The 25,138-nt window shown below is 40.6% G+C and overlaps 1 protein-coding gene across 4 annotated transcripts in view; it reads right to left on the reverse strand.

The window, feature by feature from the left end:
• Positions 1 to 8,167: 8,167 nt before the first annotated feature.
• The window catches only part of AFF3 (ALF transcription elongation factor 3), a 455,751-nt gene continuing 438,780 nt past the window's right edge, over positions 8,168 to 25,138 (reverse strand). For all 4 annotated transcript variants that reach the window (XM_065580880.1, XM_008167381.4, XM_008167383.4 and 1 more), the window contains 7 exons: positions 20,871 to 20,934; positions 18,188 to 18,324; positions 16,237 to 16,308; positions 13,881 to 13,974; positions 11,130 to 11,179; positions 10,789 to 11,003; positions 8,168 to 8,403 (listed from right to left, as the gene is read on the reverse strand). In XM_065580880.1, the coding sequence (XP_065436952.1) occupies positions 8,264 to 8,403; positions 10,789 to 11,003; positions 11,130 to 11,179; positions 13,881 to 13,974; positions 16,237 to 16,308; positions 18,188 to 18,324; positions 20,871 to 20,934 (772 nt within the window). In that variant the 3' untranslated portion in view covers positions 8,168 to 8,263. The remainder of the gene's footprint in view (positions 8,404 to 10,788; positions 11,004 to 11,129; positions 11,180 to 13,880; positions 13,975 to 16,236; positions 16,309 to 18,187; positions 18,325 to 20,870; positions 20,935 to 25,138) is intronic.

Here is a 25,138-nt window from a genome sequence, read left to right on the forward strand (position 1 = left end):
CTTAGGAGACAGAAGTTTTTTGTTAGGGCTGGAGGGGAAAGGTGATACAATGGGGCTGAGAAGGAGAAGGGAACAGAAAGAGTCCAGCAGCTCAGAGGGGCTCTGCTCCCTCCTACCCATTCTCTTCTGGTGGATAATATGTTGGCTCCTCCCCTTCTCTTCTCTTCATCCCTGTAGCCCCAGGCCTGGGAAGTGTGAAGAAAACCTCTAGAGCTGTAGGACGAGGAGCAGGGAAGATGTGGGGCTGAGGGGAGGCAAAATTAATTGATGGGCAGCTATGGGGAGCTCAATAGAATGAATTAACTCATTGGGGTATGTTTTTAGGGAGGAGCTGGAAGCCCCCGTGTCATCAGCCAGCGCTTTGTGCAGATTGAAAATCTACTTGTTTTGTAACCGGATGTAGGCAGGTCTGAGAATCTAGGCAATGGGGTGAAAGTCCGTATTAAAAACACAAATACTTTCAATAACAGAGAACAGAAAAGAGTAGAAAATTACTAGCCAAATTACATTTATTTGGGTAAATGGAACCTCTTGCTAACTTCCTCCTGAGTGAAAGGTTTTCTCTGAAAGGTCTCTTGGGGTGATGAGACCAGAGTTGCAGGTAGAACGGAGCCACCTTAGGGGAAACTATGAAAACTGATGTTGCTAAGAAAAGAGAGACTAATATGGTGAGATTATTTCGTGTGACCCAAATAACATGCAGAACTATAGAGACACATCAGTTTATAACCTCCTCTGCTTACTGAGGTTTGAGCAGTAATAGTGAATCCATTGCGGATCTGACTGGTATTCATTCCTCAGAATCAAAGTGTTTTGCTATTGACCTTTAGAGGGAAATTGGTAACGTGGAGCCTGGGCATTGAACCCTGGGATTCTTATTAATGTTAATGGGAGTTGGGAGTCTAACTCCCTGTGCATTCTGCTGCAAATGTATCCCTAATTGACTTGCCATGCCAATTAACTACAGATGACTCATGGACAGATGGAAATATTTTGTGAGAGTTGCATAATTTTTCTTATGCCAAAAAAAGAGATTAGTCCATTCTGCAATGCACCACTCGGAAAGACAATGTTTAGGCTATGATTGAGAGTAACATGAATCTGGGGATTGGGGAAAACAAATAATTTGAACATTTATGATGCTGTTGGTTAAAGACAATAAGTTCTGAAAAAAATAGTTCTTTCAGAAAAGGACAAACTAGGACAGAGAAATTCAAAGTCCATTTGAACTCTTTGGAGGAACAGATAGTTTGGTTAACCTTTCTTTGTCCTATTTACATTTGTGTGGGAGTTGGTATGGCCTGGTTTCTACTAAGATCAAAACATAAATACTTCAAGAATGGCTGTCTTCATGCTATTTCTGAGCCAAATGAAACTAGCCATTAATACTAATAGTACTCGACATTTTTATATAGGGTGTAATTCATCCCAGGCAAAGGCCCCACACAAGGCCTATGCACCACTGCAGCCCTATTTTAAGAGGTTTAAGGGATCCTGTTTTGGGATTTAAGTGATGCAAAGGCCTTGGATTGGCCCCACTGCCCAGGAGTGAACTTCACTCATATGACTTAACATTTTACAATGATTCTTAGCACTTCTGTAGCACCTTCCAGCTGAGGATTGCAAAGTGCTTTACAAAACATGAATATATTATTAGCATCTCCATTTTACACATGGGGAAAGGGCAGCACTTTGCCCCCCTCTGTGCTCCTGCACAGAAAGGAGTCTGTGCCCTTGGAGGAAATGCCACCTCTTTGGCACTCCCCCAATTCCTGGGATCCCACAAACGCCTTTTCAGGGGAGCTCTGTGGGGTTCGACCTCCACAGAGCTGGAAGGGGAGGGTGTCTGGCTGGGTTCCTCTGGGTTCGTCCCTGCTAGGCCTGTGGGGAAAAGCTGTGTAAGTTAATGGAATCCATGGTTACTTACATTGCTTTCCCCTCTGTGCTGTGGAATCCCCCTTTAGAGATGGGTTTTGGGTCAGTCGCAGTAGGGAAAGTCCCTGGACACATCGAAACATCCAGGGGCTAGAAGCAGCTCCTTGGGTCAGATGGCAGAGTGGAGGCAAGGGGGTGATTTGGGAGATATTTGATATCCCCAGGTGAAGGGGGTGGGGGGATACCTGACTCCTTCCTGGGGGACAAACAATGCTTTCTTGAGAGAATACTATGTAGAAACTGTGAGGAGTTTCAGATCTCAGGTGGATTATCCCGGTGTCTGGGGAAATAGGGCTCTAAGTGACTTTCCCAAGAACTTTAAATGATCTTGAAAACAGTTTATTACAAGGTAACTAATAAATATCGAGTGTGAAATCCTGGCTCTATTGAAAGAAATGGGAGTTTTGCCCTAGACTTCACTAGGTACGTCTACACTGCAGCTCCCCTTCCTGACCCGGTATGGGGGAGGGTCCTAGAGCCCAGGCTCCAGACCAAGCCCAAATGTCTAGGCTGCCCATAACGTGAGCCCCGTGAGCCTGGGTCAGTTGACCTGGACTCTGGGACTCGCTGCCACGTCTTTTTTTTTTTTTTCTGTGTAGATGTAATCAGTGAAGCCAAGATTTCACTCTGAGAATCTTGTGGAAGACTCTGTTCTCACAAGCTTTCCAGACATCTTTCCTGACCAAAGAGGTTCATATGTTTGGATCAGCTTCAAATAAACATCCAGATGCTTTTCTAAATGGATTCAGATGAAGTTCACCCATTGCTATGCATGTTCCCACTCTTTAGTGCATAACCAGTGTACCAAGTAGTGGAATAATAATGATTCTGATCATGCTCTGAGCTGGAACATATTTATAGGATGTAAATCAGATAATTCTCTCCATCCAAATAAGGAATGAGTTTGAATACATGGTGTAAATTCTAACAAAAAGTTATCAAAAGGAAAGACATTTTAGCTCTGTGCCAGCCATACTTCTATCATCATTGTAACAAATTCATTCAGTCATTGTTAAGTGTATGGTGTCAGCAAAGTGCGAGGAGATTTTATTCTTTAATCTGAGGGTTTTCCACTGAACTGGGAGAGGGGAGTGCTGCAATCATTATAAAAAAGAAACATTTCTTTTTGACATATTAAGTATTAAGCGGATTATGCGAAGGCCAGACATACTGTACAAGGGAAATGTCGTTAATATAGCTTTGACCATGAACCAGCGCCCCTCCAGAAATTTTAGGAAAGTTAAAAAACATATGACTTTGACACGGTGTTCTTTTAAAAATCTTCTTCTAAAAAGATTAAGGAATTCAGTCACTATTCTTTACATAAAATTCAACCTCTTTTGTTTAAAACCATAATCATTTAATGTCACAGCTGCAACCTAGCAGTGGCAGACATAGTTAATCCAAGTCAGTTTGCAAATTCCAATTTCATTTGGATTAAACACTGCGACTAAGTCACTCAATAGTATATACTTTATAGGCATTAAGGCTGGTGTCTAGTAAAGTCTCTTGAGTAGATAAACTAAGCACAGATTAGCCAGGTCTAAGTGTATGTCTTCTTTTTTTAAAAAATCCTGACATTTTAGTTATGCAGATTTATATCAGAGCCATGAAAAATGGGTGAAAATTGGTATTATGAAAGATATACGACCGCACCATTCCCAAGGTGAGAGTCTTACAAATTAATTAGCTGCACACATTACCTTGATAACAATTACTGCTCTTCTGAGGTGATATGGCCATTCAGTGACGTACTCAATGAGCAATGGGAGGCACTAGTAATATCCTTTGTGCTGACTGAACTTTTTCCTGATTTAGATATAGACGTGTGCATACGTACACTGAGGGCTTGATTCTGCACAGTGCAGGTAAAAAGTGTGGAAGTGAAAGGTAAAAAGTGATGACCTGTAGCAGGAGAGCAGGGAATCTGATTCTGCATTAATGAGACTACTACTTTCGAGGCTGCCAAGTTACTCCCAGTAGCAGAAGTAAAGCTCAGACAAGGAGTGCATAACTAAGCACCAGTGTTGCATGCTGAGGGATACGGCCCAGATCCTCCAAGATACTAGACATGTAACTCCCATTGAAATAAATGGGAGTTAGGTGCCTAAATACCTTGGAGGATCTGGGCCTACACTGAATACCATGTCTCCTCACATGCCCAGCATCTGCCTACACCCCTTCCTGTTAAACCCTGTGAGATTTCGAATAAAGAAAGGGCTGTGGAAGGGGCCTGGGATTTACTGCCACACAGTATAGATGTCTATGCTCAGTGGTCAGCCATACTTGAACCTATACATCTCCTCCACTCACCCTTGCACTCCTTGATTCACATCTTACAAGATCAAGGCCTAAGTGTGTCTGAATATCTCATTGACTAAGTGTTTGTGAACATCTCAGAGTATCTCAGGGCATTTTTAATGCAAAAAACCTCACTGTATTGCCTTTGTGTCCAACTGTGGCACACATTTTATTTGATAATATTCCAGTTCCTTTCCCATGCCTGCATGTACTCATCAGCTGGTAGACTAGCTGTCTGTCACATTCAGAAGTTTCTGTTTTATACCAAACCTCTCCCTCCAGGCATAATCTTGTTTTGAGCTGGATTTGAACAGGTTGACATCTTCACCTCTGAAAGATTGAGATGGAATCTCTAATGCAAGACAAGGGAACCTTTATCATTCTCAGACTTGAAACAATCAGTTAAAACAAACAAGATGTGCTTTTGCAAGTGGCAAGCAAAATAAGGACAGTCTCTAAGGGTCTGATCCTGCAACGTGCTGAGAACCCTCAGCTCACACTGAAATTAATGGGACTATTTAGGTACGTAAAGTGATGCTTATACTTAAGAGCTTTGCTGGATCAGGTCCTGAGGGCGCACAGCACTTTTCAGGATCAGGCCCTAAAGGAATGAAATGAAGTGTCTTTGGTTATCATGCCATACGCATCTGTAGTTATTTAAAGAGCTGCTATCATGACAAAAAGCAACCTGTACAAAAGAAACACGTGCCTGTGGTTGAACTGCATGCTCTAACCTCATCAGAATGACCACCTGTAAGGAGCATTGTGGACAGGAGGTCAATTCTCTGTTGGTCTAAATGGGCATAGCTCTATTGACTTCAATGGAGTTTCTTCTGTTTACATGAGTTCAATGTAAGTGATTCCAGCACAAAAACTACAATCATTGTACCATTTCCATGGAACTTGATGGGCATTTTAGCTGGAATGATTCAGCATAAAAACAACTTACAAGAAAGGGCACAAATCTACAAGAGATCCGTAGTAGTCAGGAAACATGTTACAATAACAGGACATTAACTCTTCCTGAATTTCTGTGAAATCGCTGTACATATTGCAGCCAAACAAGTTCCAAAAGAGCTCATGATTAATAAAAACTATCCCCTGTCACAGCACAAGAGATGTGATTCAAAGTTCCTTACTTGAAACTCCAATGCCAAGTTAAAATCTGTGTAAGGCAAGCAATATATGTTGCTTCTAAGTTTAACTGGCATAAAATAGTGATAAGAATTCCCAAACACCAAAAAAACCAACAACCCCAAAACAAACAAGCAAACAAACAAACAAAGAAACATATCTGAAGACAAATGATAAAGCAACCACCAAAGAAAGCAGAAGTAAATTTAACAGGCATCCCACTTGTGTGGTTTGACAGAAATTCCCACACTGCTATCTTAACAGAACCAAATTACTCACTTATTAAGAAAATTTAAATCACTTCCTCATCTAGGAAATCACTGACAGACTTTCACAACCAGACATCAGGCAGGTAATAATCAGCTAGGCACTGACCGAGTTACATTCCAGCAACTGTAACTGAACGATTGGTATTTCTTCTGCAACATGCAACAACAAAGTGAAATCTGATGACATGACATTGAGTATGTCTGCACTGCAGCGGGAGGTATAATTTCCAGCTCAGATAGATGTACACGCACTAGCTTTAATGAGCTTGTACACCAAAAATAACAGTGTAGCCATGGCAGTGTGGGCTAGCTGCCTGAGTATTTACCTAGGGTCTCAGATGAGACTGCTGCCTCCCATTCTGCAGCTACACTGCTTGATCGAAGCTAGTGCATGCACATCTACCCAAACTGGACATTACACCTGCAGTGGCAGTGTAGTCATACCCATTGTCTTACCACAAATCTTTTAATGTGGTAACAAACTAAATTCAGTGGCGGATTAGCCACTGGATCTACAGGGGCTGTGCCCAGGGGCCTCGGCCAACTGGGGACCCCGGAACCTGGGCAGGGAAAGCCCCCACGCCCCGACCCCGCTTCCGAGCAGCAGCGCCAGGCAGGCAGGCAGGACGGTGGCGGGGGAAGCATCAGCCGGGGAACCCCTGCGAACCCAGACCCCACTCCCTAGCGGCAGTGCCGGGCAGGCAGGGCGGGCGCTGTGGCAAAGGGAGCCCCCAGTGCCCCCCAATTCCGGCAGAAGCCGCTAGCCACAGGGGAAGCCCCCAGCACCTCCTGACCCCGGTCCCAGGACTGGAGGAGGTCTCACTACCTGCTGCAGCCTCAGGGCTGGGGGAAGCTCTCTCTCCCTGCTGTGCCCAGAGTGTCTCTGGGCTTGGGGCCACAGTGCGGGAGGGGTGGAATGGGAGGGGAGGGGTGGAATGGGAGGAGAGGGAAGGAAAGGTAAGAAAGGGGTGGGGTTACATATAGAGGGGGCAGAATGGGGGCGGGACCACAGGTAGAAGGGGTGGGGAAGGCCCAGGGCCCCAGGAAACCTTAATCCACCTTTGGCTAAATTATTTGATGTGTGGTTTCTAATGCAACTCATCAGACATTGAAATGCCATATATAAGGCAACTACATAAGTGGCTATTTTTCTTTGTTGATATGTAACTTTTACTGGCAGATATTTTTGCACCATCATCACACTAATATTAAGATAAAGCTGACTAGAAGGTAGCAATGAAGATGGCCATTCATTGACTCTTACTTGATGCAACTGAAATTAATGTAGCTACTTGCATGAGTAAGGGCTAGAGGGCTGGGTGCAAAATAACCAATACAATTACATTTCAGATGAAAACAATCAAATGTTTCCAGAGGAGTGAAGATGAAATTAACCAAGAACAAAAATCCACTAAATGCACACAACACATTAGTTATGAACTGGCTATGACCTCAGCTGATCCAAATTAAATTGCAATTACTTTAGGATTAATTCCCTTGGCATAAAAAACACAGCCTGTCAACAGGAGCTGAAAACACCCCATAAATCAAGAAACATTAAAGCCTAGTGGAGGATTATGCATGACGAGTGAGAGGATTATGATAGGAAACAGTGCTTAGTCTGGTGAGCAGCAAACCCAGCTTTCCAAGATAAAGAGAATTTCATGTAATGGCATGATACAGCCTAGAAGAAACTGCAAGCGAGCTACTTTAAGATAGAAAAGATATCAAAACCAGAGCCAGTAAGGTGAAGCCTCACTGCACAAAGCAAACAAATGTGTGTGCATGTAGCTGAACATGTAATAAATGGACTTTCTTTGCTAACTGGGTTGCAGTTTGCAGTATTTTTGTGTTAACTTCTTGCCTGTAATGACAGTACACAATTTTCCAGAATCTCTTCTAGTTTCTTGTTATCAATACACCCATTTTTCAGGCTGTTTCCTCGATAATGTCCATTATAGTTGATAAGGAGGCTGAACAGGAGATAAGGTAATTTCAAAAGCAGAGAAATAAAGAAACGAATGCAAGCTGTTGAAACTTATTGCACAAAAGTTAATGCGTTCTCGCTCCATATTTTTTCAGTCTACACAATTCATCCATACATCCCAATCAGGAAATAAGAGGGAGATGGTGCGCTAACACTGAAAGTTCTATGGAGCAGCCAAACTGCCAGTCAGACTCTCATTGTCCCTAATTCAGGAAAGCACTTAAGTGCATGTTTAAGTTCTACTGAAGTCAATTACATTTAAGCACATGCTTAAAGTTAAACACACACTTAAGTGCATTCCTGACTAGGAGCCATTGCATTTATTGCACTTGGTTCAATTAACTCATGAGATTTTGGTTTCTGAGTTTTTCTAAGCACAGGCATAGGAAATGTGTGTGTGTATTAAGACATCTGTGGTCAATTTTGTCTAGAGTATGACGATGTTTGGAGATTGCTATGGAACAATGCATTCTGGAGAGACATAGCTGCATATTATCCATACACACATATATGTCTACACTCTGAAAAATGTTGTTCCACATTGAAGAAATATTCACCTTTATTTGGATGCTATGGTTGATTATTTCTGTAGCACAGTGTCCAGAATAACTGAATTGTCCATGGGAGATTATGCAGTTCATTTGAATGGCACACAGTCTTTTGCGTGAGCACTACTCCGTACCCAGTGAAGTCCTTGTTGAGTGTACTGAACTAAATGTTCCATACTGCTGTGTAGGGTGACAGGTCCCATCAGTGCATCCAACTCATTAAAAAACTCTATGGAAAAATATTAAGCATTAGAATAATGAAAGTGACATTTGCTATTTATCACCATGTGTCATGAATATAAAGGGAAGGGTAACCACCTTTCTGTATACAGTACTATAAAATCCCTCCTGGCCAGAGGCACAAAATCCTTTTACCTGTAAAGGGTTAAGAAGCTCAGGTAACCTAGCTGGCACCTGACCAAAAGGACCAATAAGGGGACAAGATACTTTCAAATCTGGGGAGGGGGAAAAGGCTTTGTTTTGTCTGTTCTTTGTTTGTCTGTTCTATGTGCTTGCCGGAGACAGATCAAGAAGGCAAGCAATCCAACTCAATTAGAATTAGTAAGTAATAATAAGGGAATGGGTTAGCTTACTTTTATTTTGGCTTGTGATTTTTCCTTGTCTAGAGGGAGGTTTTGCCTAGAGGGGAGATCCTCTATGTTCTTAAGTCTTTTGTTATTCTGTAAAGTACTTACCATCCCGATTTTACAGAGGTAATTCTTTTATCTTTTCTTTAATTAAAATTCTCCTTTTAAGAACCTGATTGATTTTTAATCATTTTAAGATCCAAGGGTTTGGGTATGTGTTTGCCTGTACCAATTTGTGAGGATATTATTCTCAAGCCTCCCCAGGAAAGGGGGTGTAGGGCTTTGGGGGGATATTTGAGGAAGGTAGGGCTCCAAGTGGCCCTCCCTAAATGTTTGTTTAAATCACTTGGTGGTGGCAGCGTTACTTAATCCAAGGAATAGGGGAGTTTTTAACCTAAGCTGGTAGAAATAAGCTTAGGGGGTCTTCATGCGGGTCCCCATGTCTGTACCCTAAAGTTCAGAGTGGGGAGGGAACCCTGACACCATGTAATAGCTATTTTCTATTATTAACTAAATCACACTGAACATTTTATTAAAATGGAAGTTTTGGGCAAATTAGTGTCCTTAAGGCCCCTATGGTCCATGATCTGAGTGTTCCCAACAATTTCATTTTAAAAATTAAACAGCTAATTTCTTGGTTCTTTCTTTCATTGACTCCCATTGATCTTGTGTATAAAAGGATTACTTGCCAATGGTGTCCTTATAAAGATAAAGAGACATAATTTGTAGTTCAAATGCACAAATTATCCTGACTGAAACACTTTTGAAAATGAGTGAGGCCAGCCAAATCTTGAGGTTTTTACTCAGGCAACTCCTACTTAAACCATGAGGGAACTTTGCCTGAAGGGGGACTAAGTAAAAACTGAGGACCCCTTGATCCTCTCTAACTGTGGAGGAAAGTCTGCACTTGCAGGCGAAGGGAGGGGTTCTTCTCCTCTGCTATGGTCCAACCTTCATGTCACGCAGGCCCCTTTGAACCTCCATCCCATGCAGCTACATGAAATTGGAGGAGGTGAGCAAGAGAAGCTGCCTTGTCTCTTCCAGATTCTCTCCCTAAAACTCATGGGGGACATAAGTGGAATGAATTCAGCCTGCAGCTATATTATTATCTTATGCTATTGCCCATGCTCCACTGACAGTGGATTCTGGAGGAACTGATAGTTGGGGACGTTCCTAGAGGCACTGCTCCTGCAAGAGCCGTGTCGAGCAGCGCCCAACTGGAGTTGGTAGGGCCAGATGTCATAGCATAGGCAAGGAGCATCCATGCTGCTTAGCTAAGTCAGAGACAGGAGGTGAAGCTGTGCTACTCCCCCACCGACTTTAAACCCTGATTATACCCGTGTAAAGCTGATGTACTCAGAGTAGAACTTGGCCTTGTATGTTTGTCCTGGTGCCATGTAAATACACCAATGATCTAATTGTTCATGTCAGAGCTAAAGTAGAGTAGTGGGACTTAAACCTCAGATATTTACACAGGGTCTGAATACTCAGAGGGGAGATGTCCTATGTGCCCACAGACACGTAAATCCTACGAGTCCTATAGCTGTACGTTAATGTCTTAGTCAATACATGCAAAAATATGAGGTCATGGAAGAGTCATCACCAAAAGGGAATGTCATCAGTGCACTTGATTAGTTTTCTCTTGTAAAACAAGAACAAAAGACCAAAGAGATCCATTTCTGTAGCTCTGCCACAAGATTGTGCAATACCGCCCAGGAGAAGGAGAATTAAATGAACTCTAAAGATCAATTTAATTCCTGTTTGACTGCCAGATGTCTGTGAATCTGTTCCTGGAAAAAGGTGAGAGTTGGACTGTCAAATAAAGGAAAAATTAGTGATATTTTCCCTCTTCTGAGTGGGAATGCTGACAAAACTGTTTTTGTTACCTTTTGGGACAGCCCATGAAAAGGCTAAAAGAATACACCTCTGTAATCCAGAAGATAAGATCTTCCAGTAGGACCACTGTCAAAGTAGGTCAATATATTGTCTTATTGGCATGTTTTTAAAGGACGTGTTAGATTACGCACCTCTATTTTCCTTGGCTAGATTGTCAGCCATCTCCCAGTAGTCATAGCTGTGCAGGATGCTGTTGGTAATACTGACGTGATTGGCTGCCATCTGATGAATACGCTGTGGAATGCTGATAGTGGAAGAGGGGGAAGGGGCACCAGTGCTCCCCTGGGATCCTACTGAGCTGACAGGAGAAGGGCTAGGAGACATGGGGGATGGAGTTCCTGTGCTCCTGAAACAGAATTTTAATATATATATATATAAGGGTGACATGAACAAACATGAAAATAGCAGAACATAGCAAATGCCATTTCTCACTGCTATTCAGACATAGTTTCTGTGTGATGAGTGAACTTACTTTCCACTGGCACCCCATGGAGATGGAGCCTGGGCAGCTTTTGATGAATTCTGTAGAACGAACAAAAAAACCCATTTACAAACCTATAATTTAAACAGGACTGTGAAATGAATGTCAACAAAGAGAATGTAAAGATGGGGTTCAAAAAGTAGAGATGATACATATGAAAAGTGTATTCAAGTCTCATGATGCCATAAATCAACTGGGCCAAATTTAGAGATGGTACATACGGTGATGTCAGGGAGACTCCCTTACATTCAGTGTGAGGTGATAAGTCTTCCCTGAACTAGAGCCTGATTAAACCATATGCGGGGATGAGTCATTCCTGTGTTAGGCTCCAGCCAACCCACAAACCAGGAGCTGGTCTTGTGACTCTCAGAGTGGGTATACAAGCCTAACAGGAGAAACAATAGCTCAGTCTGCTCAGTGTTGCTTCATGGCTTGGAACTCTCATTTGTCTGACAGTGGTGACAGACTCCACAGGCCTCAGCCTGCTCCAGTCCTAGTTAAATCCCAGTCTTGTCCCTAGTCCTGCTCCTGCTCCCGCCCTCCTTTTACCTTGTTCCAACACTGCTCTTGACTCCTGATTCCGGCTCTGACTCTTGGCTCCAACCCCTAGACCTGACTGTCCTTGCCTTGGTTTCAGACATTCATTTAGACTCAGCTAGACTCTCTCGAAGCTACTTATGTCCATCCTGCTGATGTGTAAGGGAGTCTAAGAGCAGGTAATTTACACATGGAGGAGCTGGAAGAAGATGGGAGACACTTACAATGTAAGTTAAAATAGCCTCTGCCCTACTTAGTTTAGACTCTGTTAGACACCAGTATGATGACGGAAGTAGCTCTCCGAAAGTGTAATTGAGTCTAACTTACAGCATCTTCTCCATCGCCACTGATTCTCCTGTGGGCTTTGTTCTGCTTTCATGACCCGAACTGAATCTCTTATTTTCTCAAAAATCTTTAACTCCCAAATGTCTGTGACTTCTTAAAATTCTCTGCTTTATTAATTTTTTGAAAATGGAAATAAAAAGTTTAAAAGAAGATTTAAATAATTTTTCTTTTCTAAAAGAAAAAGATATCAAATTTACGCTGAAAATGTGTGTGACAAATTCTGATCTATTTTCTTATTTGACAATATATCTGAGAGTTTTTTAATCCAGTAAGCATGTCATGTTAAATGATTTTGAAAGCTTTTAGGTACAAATATATGAAACAAGTCTAAAATTGGCTTGTTTTCCACCGATGAATGAGCAATTTTTCATTTTTTACTTTACTTTCTAATGAGAATCTACAGAATTATTATATCAGCAGAAGCCCTGCAAAAAAAAAAAAAACCCAAGCTTGTCTTGTATGATGCTTATGTTACTATAATAAAGAATAAATATCACCTTTGTTTTCTGTAGAAAGGTTTCTTTCTTTTGTTAAGAGACATTGCACATGGCTGTGAGACTGAATTTCCAATTTTTACTACAAGTGTTATTTGAATTGGTAGGAGAAGTACAGTGTTACAATATTTATAGATTTCTTACCAATAAACTAAAGATGCTTATTAGACAAACATACATTTAATTAAATTTTACTCATTTACGCATTTAAATCCAGTTTTGGTGACATCTATTTCAATTTCATAGTAAAAGATTTGTCACCTTTCCTGCCTATTTATGAGTTTATAATCTGGTCATGAAAATTTGTGCCTCTACTTAAAGTTCATCATTAACAAAATATTTGTGCTGGGGATTTTTTTCTATTTTATATATAGGATGGGACAACCCCTGCTCCCTCCTCCCCAAAGGAAAAAACATACTAAAATACCCCAAACCAAATGACTACTTAGGGTACCCAAAGAGAATCAGGACTGCAGAGCATTTATACCCTCACTGCTCTCTGATTTTATATCTCAGGATATAAAAACAAATTGAAGGGTAGAAGCAGCCACCAATTTTTTTTTTCCAGATAGGAATACAAAGATTATGTTTGTAGGCCAAATATTTGACCTACTCTGTTACAGATCAATCTGGAATGTTTGATTTCCAGATGTTTTCCAATCAAATATTGCCATTTTAGGGAACATTTTAAAAATCTAATGACTTCCCGTCATACTAAAAATAAAGTAGTGCACTGCATTATGAGAGAGCGGAGAATTGAAGGGAATATCTGGGGAAAACAAGATAGGAAGTGGAGGCAAGCCCAGGTGTGCCAAGTTGGTGGCAGGTATATATTCTGACCACAGATATACTTGCATGCAACTCCCACTGAAGCCAATGTGGACTCCAGCCCAATACCTTAGGGAAGAATTTATCCCTTTGCCTTTTCTTACACGCTGATGTCCATAAATAGGAACCCTACAAGTTATTCCAAATATGGAGCTAGCTCAAAGTCTCCAACCAATACGAAATCTACCTTGAGGTGCATCCTGAAGTAGATTCTGATTGTGAATACTGTAAAACGTATTAATCGCAGAGCACCATGAATCACACTGGACAATCAAGAAAAAAGGAGAATGGGCAGGATGTGTCAGTTTCATGGCATGGTAAGTTGCTCTTCCTTCAGTAAGTTGTAAGTTTTGTATACTGAATACATGTGCTTTTGTGAATACAGAACGACAGACTGGAAATTAATGGCTTCCACTGAAGCCTATGACAAAACTCCAGTGGGAGTAGGATTGGGTCCAATAGGGCTACTCTTTTAAAAAAGATGCAGAATTCCATATCATTATTAGCAATTTGAAAATGTAAGATAGTATGAAAGTACCTTGAAATAATCAATAAGTGCTTTTGAATACTTTACAGCATGGTCTCTTTTGAGTCGGAACATTCTCCAGTATAGAAGTGCCAAACAGCGATAACTAGAACAAACAGAAAGAAGACAAAATGTAAAATGTGTTACAGCACCTTTAAAGCATAAAGGTGCCCTTTGTGGCCCCTAATCTTGGGAGCATATGACCCAGGAATAGACTAGTCAATGGAGTAAATAAGAGCTGTCTCAGGCCTATTCATGTTAGATGATTATGACCCCAGTGGACTCTTCAAGCAGCTGGAAACTGCCAGGGAACAAGGATGCCCCTAACATGACTACATTTCCCTAGTCACATGCCTTTCCTGGGGACCAGAAGGGAGGTAATGTAGAAGCTGCTAAGAAGACTCTATTCTGCCTGAGGATTTCTTTACAAAGAACATGCTAAGCAGCAATAACTAGAACAAAAGGGAAGCACAGGGGAGGATCTGGCCCATTGTCTCCACAGTTTCTGTAGCGCACCGTGCACCTTTATAATACCATATAAACAAATACGCAATAATAGTAATTAACAATAATTATACAGTCATAGAAATGTAGGGATGGAAGGCACCTTAAGAGGTCCTCTACTCCAGCCCCCTGCACTGAAGCAGGACTCAGTGTACCTAGACCATCCCTGTCAGGTGTTTGTCTAACCCAGTCTTAAAAACCTCCAATAACAGGAATTCCACAATCCTCCATTTGCAGGGATTTCACATAACACACATAACAACAATAACTGATAAATAAATAATACATACAAAATGCTTGATCTTCTCCATCAGGTTTTTGTGTATTCACAAGATGGGGGATTGCTCAACAGTATGTAACACAAAAATCAGTAACACTTGTTTTCATTTGGTAACAGAGGCCAAGATTTTCAAAGGTTATTGGTGTTTTGGATGTCCATTTTGAGATATCTTAGAGCATCCTGAATTTCGAAAGTGCTGTCATCTCACCCTCTGATAATCTCACCCAATTAAGGTGCGTTGGGCAGCCAAAAATCAAATCAAAGCACTCAAAATCACTAGCCACGGTTGCAAATCTCAGCCAGGGTTGTTATAATTCACTTTCATAAGGTTTTCCTTTTTTAGATCAGCAACCTTGAAAGTTTGAAATTTCCTCTTTTACCACTAGAGGACAGTCTCTTCTTAGGAGATCAGTATCAGATAAACTAGTTGTGTGGCAGTATGCCCAGTGTGCATTGTACAGAGCCAAAGGATACAATGGACTTACAGTCCTCATAATTCTCACTCTGTCACCTTCATAGGTTACAGTACATATGCAAATGATGTCAACTCATCTGCTATGTGGCAGACAATGAGTTAGGGTTGCTATGCAGTGCTGAAGGAGTGCTCTGCCTACTTTCCCTTGCTGTGACCTTTCTGCTTAAACAGATGCAGTGGCTTTATGAATTTGAATTAAATTCCACACACTAAAACGCTGTGTCGGTTCTGGAAAACACTTCACAAAACCCAGAAATAGACATGGTCAGCTATTTTTAAAAACTATTTTTAGTCGTTTTCCCATTTAAGCATTTTAAAAACAATTATTGTTAATCTTATTTGTGCACCCAATTGTGCATTAAACAGTGACAAAGGACATATATTTAATTAAAAATTGATCACTAAATAGTCTTTCTTTTTTATATAAAATGATAAATTAAGATTGTTTAATTTATAGATTTTAAATACACATTTAATTTGGATTTTTACAGGTGTTAAGAATAGGTAAACTGTTGTAAAACCCATTTACTAAGATTCCATAACCATGTAATAGATATTGTACGTGTTAACTATATAGTTGCTAAAATTTAAATTTAATTTTAATAACATTATTATTAGTGTTCAGCAAATTTTTACAGAATCTAAGTTAAATGCATATATCTGGGAATATTCATTCAAAGAGTTAATCCAAGTTGTTTAATTATCAACATACTAACCCTTCATACAATATGAGTATAATTTATGATGATTGAACCTAAAATGTTATACACAGAAGAAATTACTGAGACACTGTTACAAGGAAAGTACATCAGTCATAAAAACACAGACCATCAGGCACTTAAAAATTAATTACGTTGACGTGCCATAGCTGACCTGTCACAGCCAATAAATATGAATTGCTTATTTACAGAAACAGAACACAGACCAGGCACAGTAGTACAAGGAAAAAGAGATGACATTGGTCTGGATCTTCTTGGATCAGGAAGTATTCTCTTTATGTCAACAGACAACACAAAACCAAGCCTCTGTCTGACTGCACTAAGCATTTGATTTTCAAGGACTGACTCACTGCATCAAAGAAGGCTTTGAGTAAATATTGATCTACTAACCATAATGCTGCTAGCTGTTTGTCCTCTGGAGTGGCATTAGGGCCTGCGTGGGTTTTTAGTCTCACAGCATACCTTAAAAAAGGGGGAAAAGCCAGCATTAAGGCCAGTGTGTGTTAACAGGAGACCACATGACTGTTGGTCACATCCTCATGGAGCTATACTGATTTACACCAGTTGAGGACCTGCCCCATTACATTTATTCTTCCAGTTATCACAGATACATTTTGTGCTCTTCAGTTCATGCTTTTGAGCCATTCTGCCATTAACTCTCTCTCCCTCCATGCCTAATTAACTCTCCTCAACCAGCAATAACTCCCTTGGAAATCCATACAATATTAAGGGGATCTGGCTTTGGAGAGTTATTGCTCCTTGGTTTGCCTTGTGTAGACCTCCCAAAATATTCTCCAGCCCTGTGGAACCCCAACTCTGCAGAGTTCATGCAAAAAGGCTTCCATAGAATTTGAGGGCAGAAGAGAACGTATCATGGAGCCAGTGTGCTCTCCTCACACTGCAAATTTGGAGCTTGTCTCCCCAGTTTTGCTCCTCCAAGCACTGTGCAGCAGAGGGCAGCATGTGGCTCACAGCTATTTTGGTCCTCTGACATTCAGTTCAAATTCTTCAAAGATCTACAGTAGTAGCATTGCTATTTCAAGAACGTATGTGCTATCCAGCCAAATCAATTCCTGGAAGTGTCAACTTCCGGTTTAGCACCTGAGCAATGGACAAGATTAGTGCAACATACAATACCTCTGGGCTTGCTTGCAGAAGAATACACATTCCCTGTAATTAGCTGATTTTATTTCATCTTTGTTATCGAACTCTAATTCTGACATCAGTGCAAATGCATTGTGTGCATGATAATCCACACCTTATTTCAACAAACACTTGTCCTGATAAACCAGTTCCTTTTTTGAACTATATCTAGCAGGCAGCTCACAAACAATTTACTTTATAACTACGAAATCCTAGCTACATGCATAGATGGAGCTCTAAGCAAAATTCAGGGCCAGAGCCAGGACCGTAAGTATACTGTAATTAGAGAAGACAAAGCAGACAAAGAAGGGCAACTGTGCTGCTTGTGGTGGTGCAGGTGAGAGGGGGTGGGAATAAGTATAGAGAGCTTTATAGTGGTGAGCAAAAGGTATTTTATCTTATGTCATTCTTTCTTGTCAGAGTCAGCTGGCTGAGCTGGCTTTACACGACTCAAAAGCGTAAGCGAGCCCAAACTGGGACCACAATACAGCAGAATTGTTTACACAAATGAGAATATGGTCAGATCAGCAGAGAAATCTGGAAGAAAACACTTGTTTTAAAAGTTTTGCAGAACTATGATTTTAAAAATATTAAACTTTGAAAGTGAATTTAGTGCTGGTGAAAGCTGCTTGACTGACTGCCCTGGGGAATGAAATTCTCCATCTACAGAACAGGTATAACGTGGTCACTGGCAGTGCAAATTTTCTCTGCCAACATGACTTAATTCTGTTCTGGATGGACCACTCTTTGGATGAGAGAATAGCTCAGACTCCATGATGATGCAATCTTTGCCTTTCTTAGCTGAAACTGTTGATAAGGATGCCTGTTGATGTCAGCTATAATAGGGGAAGAGGGTTGTGATGTGCACACTTGTCCAGCAGGAACTGGATTGCGATTACCAACATATTTCACATAGACCAAAAAAGTAGCAATGGGATTGTATTGATCTTCAGTCACTACCAATCTGGGATGGATTAGAACTGATGGCCAAATGGTGGAAACTCCATAATCATATTATCAACCGCCTTAGGTACTGAGTTCCCCAAATGATGAATATTGACTATTGAGGGGTTGTTTGTTTTTGTTTTTGTTAAATATTTCCATCTCTAATTTCTACCCATGTTTAAAGGCATTCAGGTATGTTCTCCTCATGATGGAAAATATATCCAAACAGTGCTGTTGTTCTCTACAAGCTTACCTGATAAGTTCAACTGTTTCTGAATACATTGTATAAGGGGATTTAGATTCCATGGGGCCTTGTTCCATAGCATTTCCACATTCAATAAACGATAATGCTGCTTCAGCGTAATTCAGTGCCTTTCCAAATTTCTCCACCTGGCAGATAAAATAAGGACACAGAGAAATACTGGAGTCACCAAACTATGGTTAAAAATTGTAGCAAAACAAGTTACACATAGGAAAGGTTGATGCAAGTTGACACAAAACAGCCCTTCAAATTCTAAAAAGAACAGGAGTACTTGTGGCACCTTAGAGACTAACAAATTTATTACAGCATAAGCTTTCGTGGGCTACAGCCCACTTCTTTGGATGCAACATTCAAATTCTAAAAGACTTACAAATATGGCTGTGAGGAAGCAAACACTACAACAATGAAGAAAGCTAATGTCAAGGAAATTTATGACTGAGGTTGAGCAAACTGGTTTGGATAAAATAACAAAAGAAGCAGCAGGAGGAGAAAAAAAACCCAAAGAAAAATGTAACAACCCAATAGGCATATCACGTATCATGCTTGGATGTAAATACAATCTTTCAATGCTAAACAAAGAAAGGTAATGACTAGCCTGTAACTAAGAGAAATAAGGAGCATATGTTTGGGAATTTTTTTTTTAGTTCTTGCCAGAGAGCTAAAGGAAAATAATTAAGGAGGGTAAGATCTAGAAAATCATTATGAGGATGAACTTTTGCCCCAAATACAAACTAGACCTGGATCAAAGCGCTGAGGTTTTAACATGTGAAGTTATTCTTAGTTCCTTTTCTTGACCAGATTTTGCATACATTTGCACTAGCCAGTTTCTGTCAAGATCCAGAAGGAGATATATCAAAAGATTGCAAGAAAGGCTGTCCTTCAGGTCCTTCCAACCCATTCAGCACAAGGAAACACCAGAGAGTTTACGAGATAGCCTGTTCTTGTAAGATTTCCTACCTAATTTCTAGACTAAAGGGTTTTAAATAAGTTTGCATAAGCTTTAGATGAGCAGGCTTTGGATTCAGGCTTATTCCAACTGCCTAACACTATGGCTACGTCTACACTATACGCTAGGGATGTGATTCTCAGCTCGCATAGACTTACTCGTGCTAGCTCTCATCTGAGCTAGCATGCTAAAAATAGTAGTGTAGCTGTGGTAGTATGGGCAGCAGCAATGATGGCACCATGCTAGCTGCCCTGAATACAAACCTGCCTGAACCTTGTGGGTATGTACTATGGGCTGCCAGTGTAACGCTGACAGACTCCGGTCGTTGGCAGGCAACCGGGGGCCTCTGGAGCTTAGTGCATGAGCCTCTACCGCATGAGCTAAAAGCCAACTGGCTTAGCTAAGGCTGTAGAATAGACTCATTTTGTCTCTCTCTCTAAGATTCTTGGTGTCACTAGATGGGACACAACACCACACCCAGAAGGGGTGGGGGTTACACTAGCACATGCCACTGCTACTACTCCCCATGCTACCGCCAAGCATACTACCCTACCGTTTTTAGTGTGCTAGCTCAGATGAGAGCTAGGAAAAGTATATCTTCATGATCTGGGAATCACCCCCCAGCTCACAATGTAGATGTAGCCTATTAGGTAATCTGCGGCCTTCATTATAGCTATTGTTTTTCTGTGGAAGTGATGGGTAGCAATATAAAACCCTAAAAGAGAGAGACGGAAGTTGCCACAATTATATTTTTTAAAGAAATGTTAAAGAGTAACAAATATGGGATGAGAATACAAACAAGGCTCCTGGTGAAACATTAAATAACACTATCAAATAAAAATCATTGAGGGGTTGCTCCATTGTAGGAGAAAGATGGACAGAATCAGAAAGGTCCAAAATAGAAGAAAGGAAAGGCATCCTCTACAGAGAATTCAGCACAGAAGCAGGAGGATTAGTGACAAAGAGAAAAAAAACCTGAGATATAACTATTAGAAAAGTATAATAACTCAGTCAGTAGCTCGCTTATCAGCCACATTGGCATTAAGTCAAGAATAAAAATAAAGACCATGACCAAGAACCTAAATAAGGATTTAGGTATCTCCTGTAGGCACCCAGTTCTGAAAATCGTGGCCTGGGCATCCTGAACCTTTCTGAGTTCTTGACAGAAAACAGAAAAAAAAAAGACATTTTGGAAATCTCATAGAGTTGCTACGGCCCAGATTTTAAAAGGTACTTATGTGCTGTGGAGCTCAGCATTGCAATGCCCAACTGATTTAGGAACCTACATCTCATTTACAAAAGGTATTTAGGTGCATTTTCAAAAGGTATTTAGGTACTATTGACAGTCAGTGGGTTTTAGGCTCCTAAGTGCCTAAATCCCTTTGAAGATGAGATTTAGGTTCCTAAATCAGTTAGGTGATGCAACACTGAGAGCCGCAACATCTAAATACCTTTCAAAATCTGGGTCTATTACTTTAGCTACTCATTAAAGCAAAGGAATAAATGGAAATTTTCATTTATCCAAGAGTTGATCCCTGTAAATTGTTATTTGTTTAAGTCATAGTTTATTGGGCTATGAACACTTGATTGTATAAACACTTCTTAATTTAACAAGCCCAGCCATCCTGATAATAGATTTTATAATTACCTTAGCTGTGTTACACTGATGAAGAAGTTCCATTACAAAAATAATACGGAACAACATAACTGGAAAGAAAATGTTCTCACCATCGCGTCTGCTTTATGCTTCTTCCGTTTAGCTTCTTGCATAAAGTGATCTGCATTGCGTGGTCTACGAAGGCAGAATAAGAATATATTTTATTATTTTTGAAGTGCAAAACATTTTCAAGTTACTTTATCCCTTATTTCAACCTGATTTGCAAACATTTTTGCAAAGAAAATGTACTTAAAATGGAAACATGCATTTTGTATTTCCAGATTACTCCCTGTGGAGACAAGAGCATTTATGGCTGTTCTCATCTTTCAGAGTTAATAATTCAAAGAAAAAAAGTTAATAAAATTTGTTTTTATGGCTGATATAAACTGCTTCCCAAATTAGTGCAGTTTTGATCTTCAAAACAGACACAGGTACTAACCAGAGCAAGCAAATAAAAATAAATAAATAAGGAAGAAAGTAAAGAGGTCAGATGAAAACTTTCACATCATATTTGGACACAAGCAAATTCTTTCTCAGTTTAGAATGAAAGATGTTTTATGAAATATCCATGCAGCAGTGCTGAAAATGTGATACATTTCCTTAATTTCTGCAACCATGTGATATAGGATATTCATTTTTAATATTTGACTGTCTCATTTGACCACTAATCTATACTTGCCAGGACTACTTCTAATGTTCCAAATCTCTAAGCAGCTGCAGACAGGCATCATTATATATGTATATATCACTCAAAAGTTAAGAAATGCCAGAATTAAGGTTGCCTGTGCAACCTTAGTTTAGCCCCCTTGGGCTTATGCATGATGTACATTTTTTTCATGATCACATACTATTTTTTCCACAGAATCCCAGCCTCATTTAGTGCATAGGTTGGACATGCTCTGGGTATGAATCAGGATTGTGTAGTAAAGGAGACTATTTGTATATGGACCCCCGCTTCATTATGTTGCAGAATCTGGAAGGTTGTCATGAATGAGGCAGGGGCTTGCAGGAAGAGAAAGGATGGTCTCGTGGGTAAGGTGACTGCTGCCTGGAGAACTGAATTCTATCTCTGCCTCTGCCACAGAATCCCTGTATAATGCTGGGCAAGTCACTTAAACCAAAATTTTCACAGATGATCACTAATTGTGTGGTCCTCATTTTCAGGATGCCTTACTTGAGACCCAGGGGTCTGACATTCAGAAGTGCTGAGCACTCACAGCTCCCGGTGAACTCAGTGAGAGCAGTGCTTTGAACATATAAAGTGCTACATAATACTACATGCTCTGAAAAATCATATCATAGGTATCTCAAATTGGGCATCCTAAATTAGTGGATACTTTAGATCTCTTTGTGCCTCAGTCTTCTATCTGTATGATGGGGATAATAATACCCTGTCAACTCACAGAGGTGATGTGAAAATAAATTAATGTTTGTGAAAGCCCGTGAGGAAATTAATAATTCAGTCTTCAGAACAGGGTTTGAATAATGTGCAGTAAATGAGGCATCAGTCCACACACTGAACGATAAGGATAAAACAAATATTGAAAAGCTGCTCATTAAGTGAGCGCTGGCCATCCTGGCTACTGAATGAGGTAGAGGTCGTGTGGAAAAAATAGTATGTGATCATGTCACTAAAGATTGTATCATAATGCAGACACACAAGTGGGATGAAGTAGGTTGCAAAAGCAACCTGAATTCTGGCATTTCCTAACTTTTGAGTGCTGGACTTGGCAACCTTAATAATGTTCTTTTAACATAGTTGTGTGCTGCTTAGAGCTGTCAAGCAAAAAGGGCACAGCAGCGGGTCCAGATGGTATTCCTGCAGAGATCTTCAAATGTGGGGCCATAAGCTGCTCAGGAAACCCACTGGCCTATACCTAAAGTTTTGGGAACAGGAGGCTGTGCCACAGGAATTGAAAGATGTATCATTCACCTGTACAAAAGGAAAGGCAATCAAGCCTCTTGCAATAACCATTGTGGCATCTCGCTCCTTGCCACTGCAGGAAAAGTACTCACCTGAGCCTTGCTAAACCAGCTAATTGATCAATTTGCAGAGAAGATACTAAAAGCCAAGGGGCCCTCTGCCCTGGGCATGGTACTTCAGACAAGATCTTTGCACTCCAGAAAGTTCAGGAGAAATGTTGTGAGCAGAATCAAGACCCATATGTAATTTTTGTTGATCTTACTAAGGCCTTTGACTCTGAATAGAGATGGCCTATGGACTAGTTTGGTTGCCCTGATAGGTTCATTAACATTATTAAATGCAGGTTTTTGTCCTTGACCGAGGCTGCTTCTCAGCTCCTTTCATTGTCACAAATGGAGCAAAAGAAGGCTGTTTTCTTGCTCTGACATTATTCAGCATCATGTTTGCAGCTGTTCTAATAGATGCATTCAGAGACATTGATTGTGGCATTTGTATGCAGTACCATATGGATGGAGGTGTCTTGAATTTGCATTGCCTGTGTATGAAGACAAAAGTTATGAAGACAATCATTTGTGAATGACTGTTCACTGATGACCGTGCTATTGGCTCACAATTTCAGGGATATTCAGTTGCTTAGGGACTGCTTTGTACGTGCAGCAAAAGGTTTTGGCTTAACAACCAGCCTAAATGAAGACAGAAGCCATGGTCCAGTCTCGACTGCAAAGTATTGCCACTACTCCAGTTGCGTCCATTGATGATACACCACTCAAGGTAATTGACAAATTTTGTTACTCAGGCAGTGTTGTTTCACAAGACACAATAATTGTTGATGACATGATGAAACACATTGGTGCAGCCAGCAATGCCTTTGGAAAACTTCAACATCATCCCTGGAATGAACATGCTGTCAGATTGCAAACAAAAATATTATTGCACCATGGCCATCACCCCACTTCTTTATGGCTGCGATATATGGACTACGTATCACTGCCATATAAAACACTTGGACCTATTCCACCTATGATGTCTCTGGCAGATAATGGGAACTGAATGGCAAGATATGGTTCCTAAGACAGAGGTCCTTGAGAGCTGCAACATCACAGGCATTGAAGTTTTTATAGGGAAAGCACAGATGAGATGGTGCGGTCATGTGGTCCGTATGTCTGAGAGTAGAATATCAAAGGCCTTTTTCTATGGGGAACTGCAGACTGGAACTTGTTTGGGGATCAGATAAAAAAATGCTACTAAGACACTCTTAAGGCCAACCTCCAATCTTGTGATATTCACCTTGGGACCTCTTAGAGCATGAGAAGATCTGATGGCGGCAGCTCTGCCACATTGGACAGAAAGACTTTGATAGCTCGCAGATTGCTGCAATCAAGGAGAGACGTGCGAGGCATAAAGCTAAAAGCAGTGCACAATTCATCTGCAACTGTTTTCACCTGTGGCACCCATGGACAGAGCAGCAGGTCCGGAATTGGTCTTTGGTCTTATCTCAGGACCCATAATATGTGACTGTAGCTCATCTGTCGAACTGGCAACAGAAGATTCCATCACCATCTTCACTATCAAGTGTGTAATATATATTCCAACCCTCAAAACCTTCCTTAAAAATAGTTTAAGATTGCTAATTGATAACAAATATCACATCCTTTACATAACCCAAGCACTTCACAGCAAGGAAATGAACCGTTAAGACCATCCTAAATCTTACACTGCCCACACAGGCCCCGAGCCTACAAGCTAATTAAAGACTTAGTAACTAAGAAAAGAAATAAGAGTTATTTACCAGGTTAAACCAGGTAAACATACACACACAAATGAGTTACAGTCTTAGGTTCCAAAAGGTAATATAAGCTGCTGTAATGTGCAAGTTCTATAAATCCTCTAGGGTTAACCAGGGCAAAACCGCTGAGGATCTCTTGCTTATGTTTAAGAATCTTCATCCTTCAGAGTTCAAGCAACACAGTGACACAGTTCCTTCTTGTTGGGGATTTTTATTCCTTTCTCTCAGAGTTCAAGCTGATGGGATGAGTCCACCTGCACATCTTCACTTCATGGGCATTGTGGGGAGCAATTACCGTCTTTATTCTTTGATGTTTCACAACGGCTCATTTGGTCTCAATGGGCCTTTGTGGTGGGCAGGACCTAACACCTTCTGTAGGAAGCCAGCTGGTCTACATTAATTAATGCTCCTTTCTTGTTTGATGATTTACACAATTACAGAGGATTACAATGCAAACACTTAAAATAACCTTATGCCATGGGGTACAGATGTTATAAGCAAGATTAATACATGCAGCATCTTACAAGCATTTTATAAAGTCTAAACATTAAACACATTCCTATAAGCTATTTTAACACCACTAACAGACAGGTGAGCCAGGCTGGTTCCAGCTATGCATTTGTCAGCAT

The sequence above is a fragment of the Chrysemys picta genome, chromosome 1, assembly GCF_011386835.1.
Source record: "Chrysemys picta bellii isolate R12L10 chromosome 1, ASM1138683v2, whole genome shotgun sequence".
Taxonomy (NCBI): domain Eukaryota; kingdom Metazoa; phylum Chordata; order Testudines; family Emydidae; genus Chrysemys; species Chrysemys picta.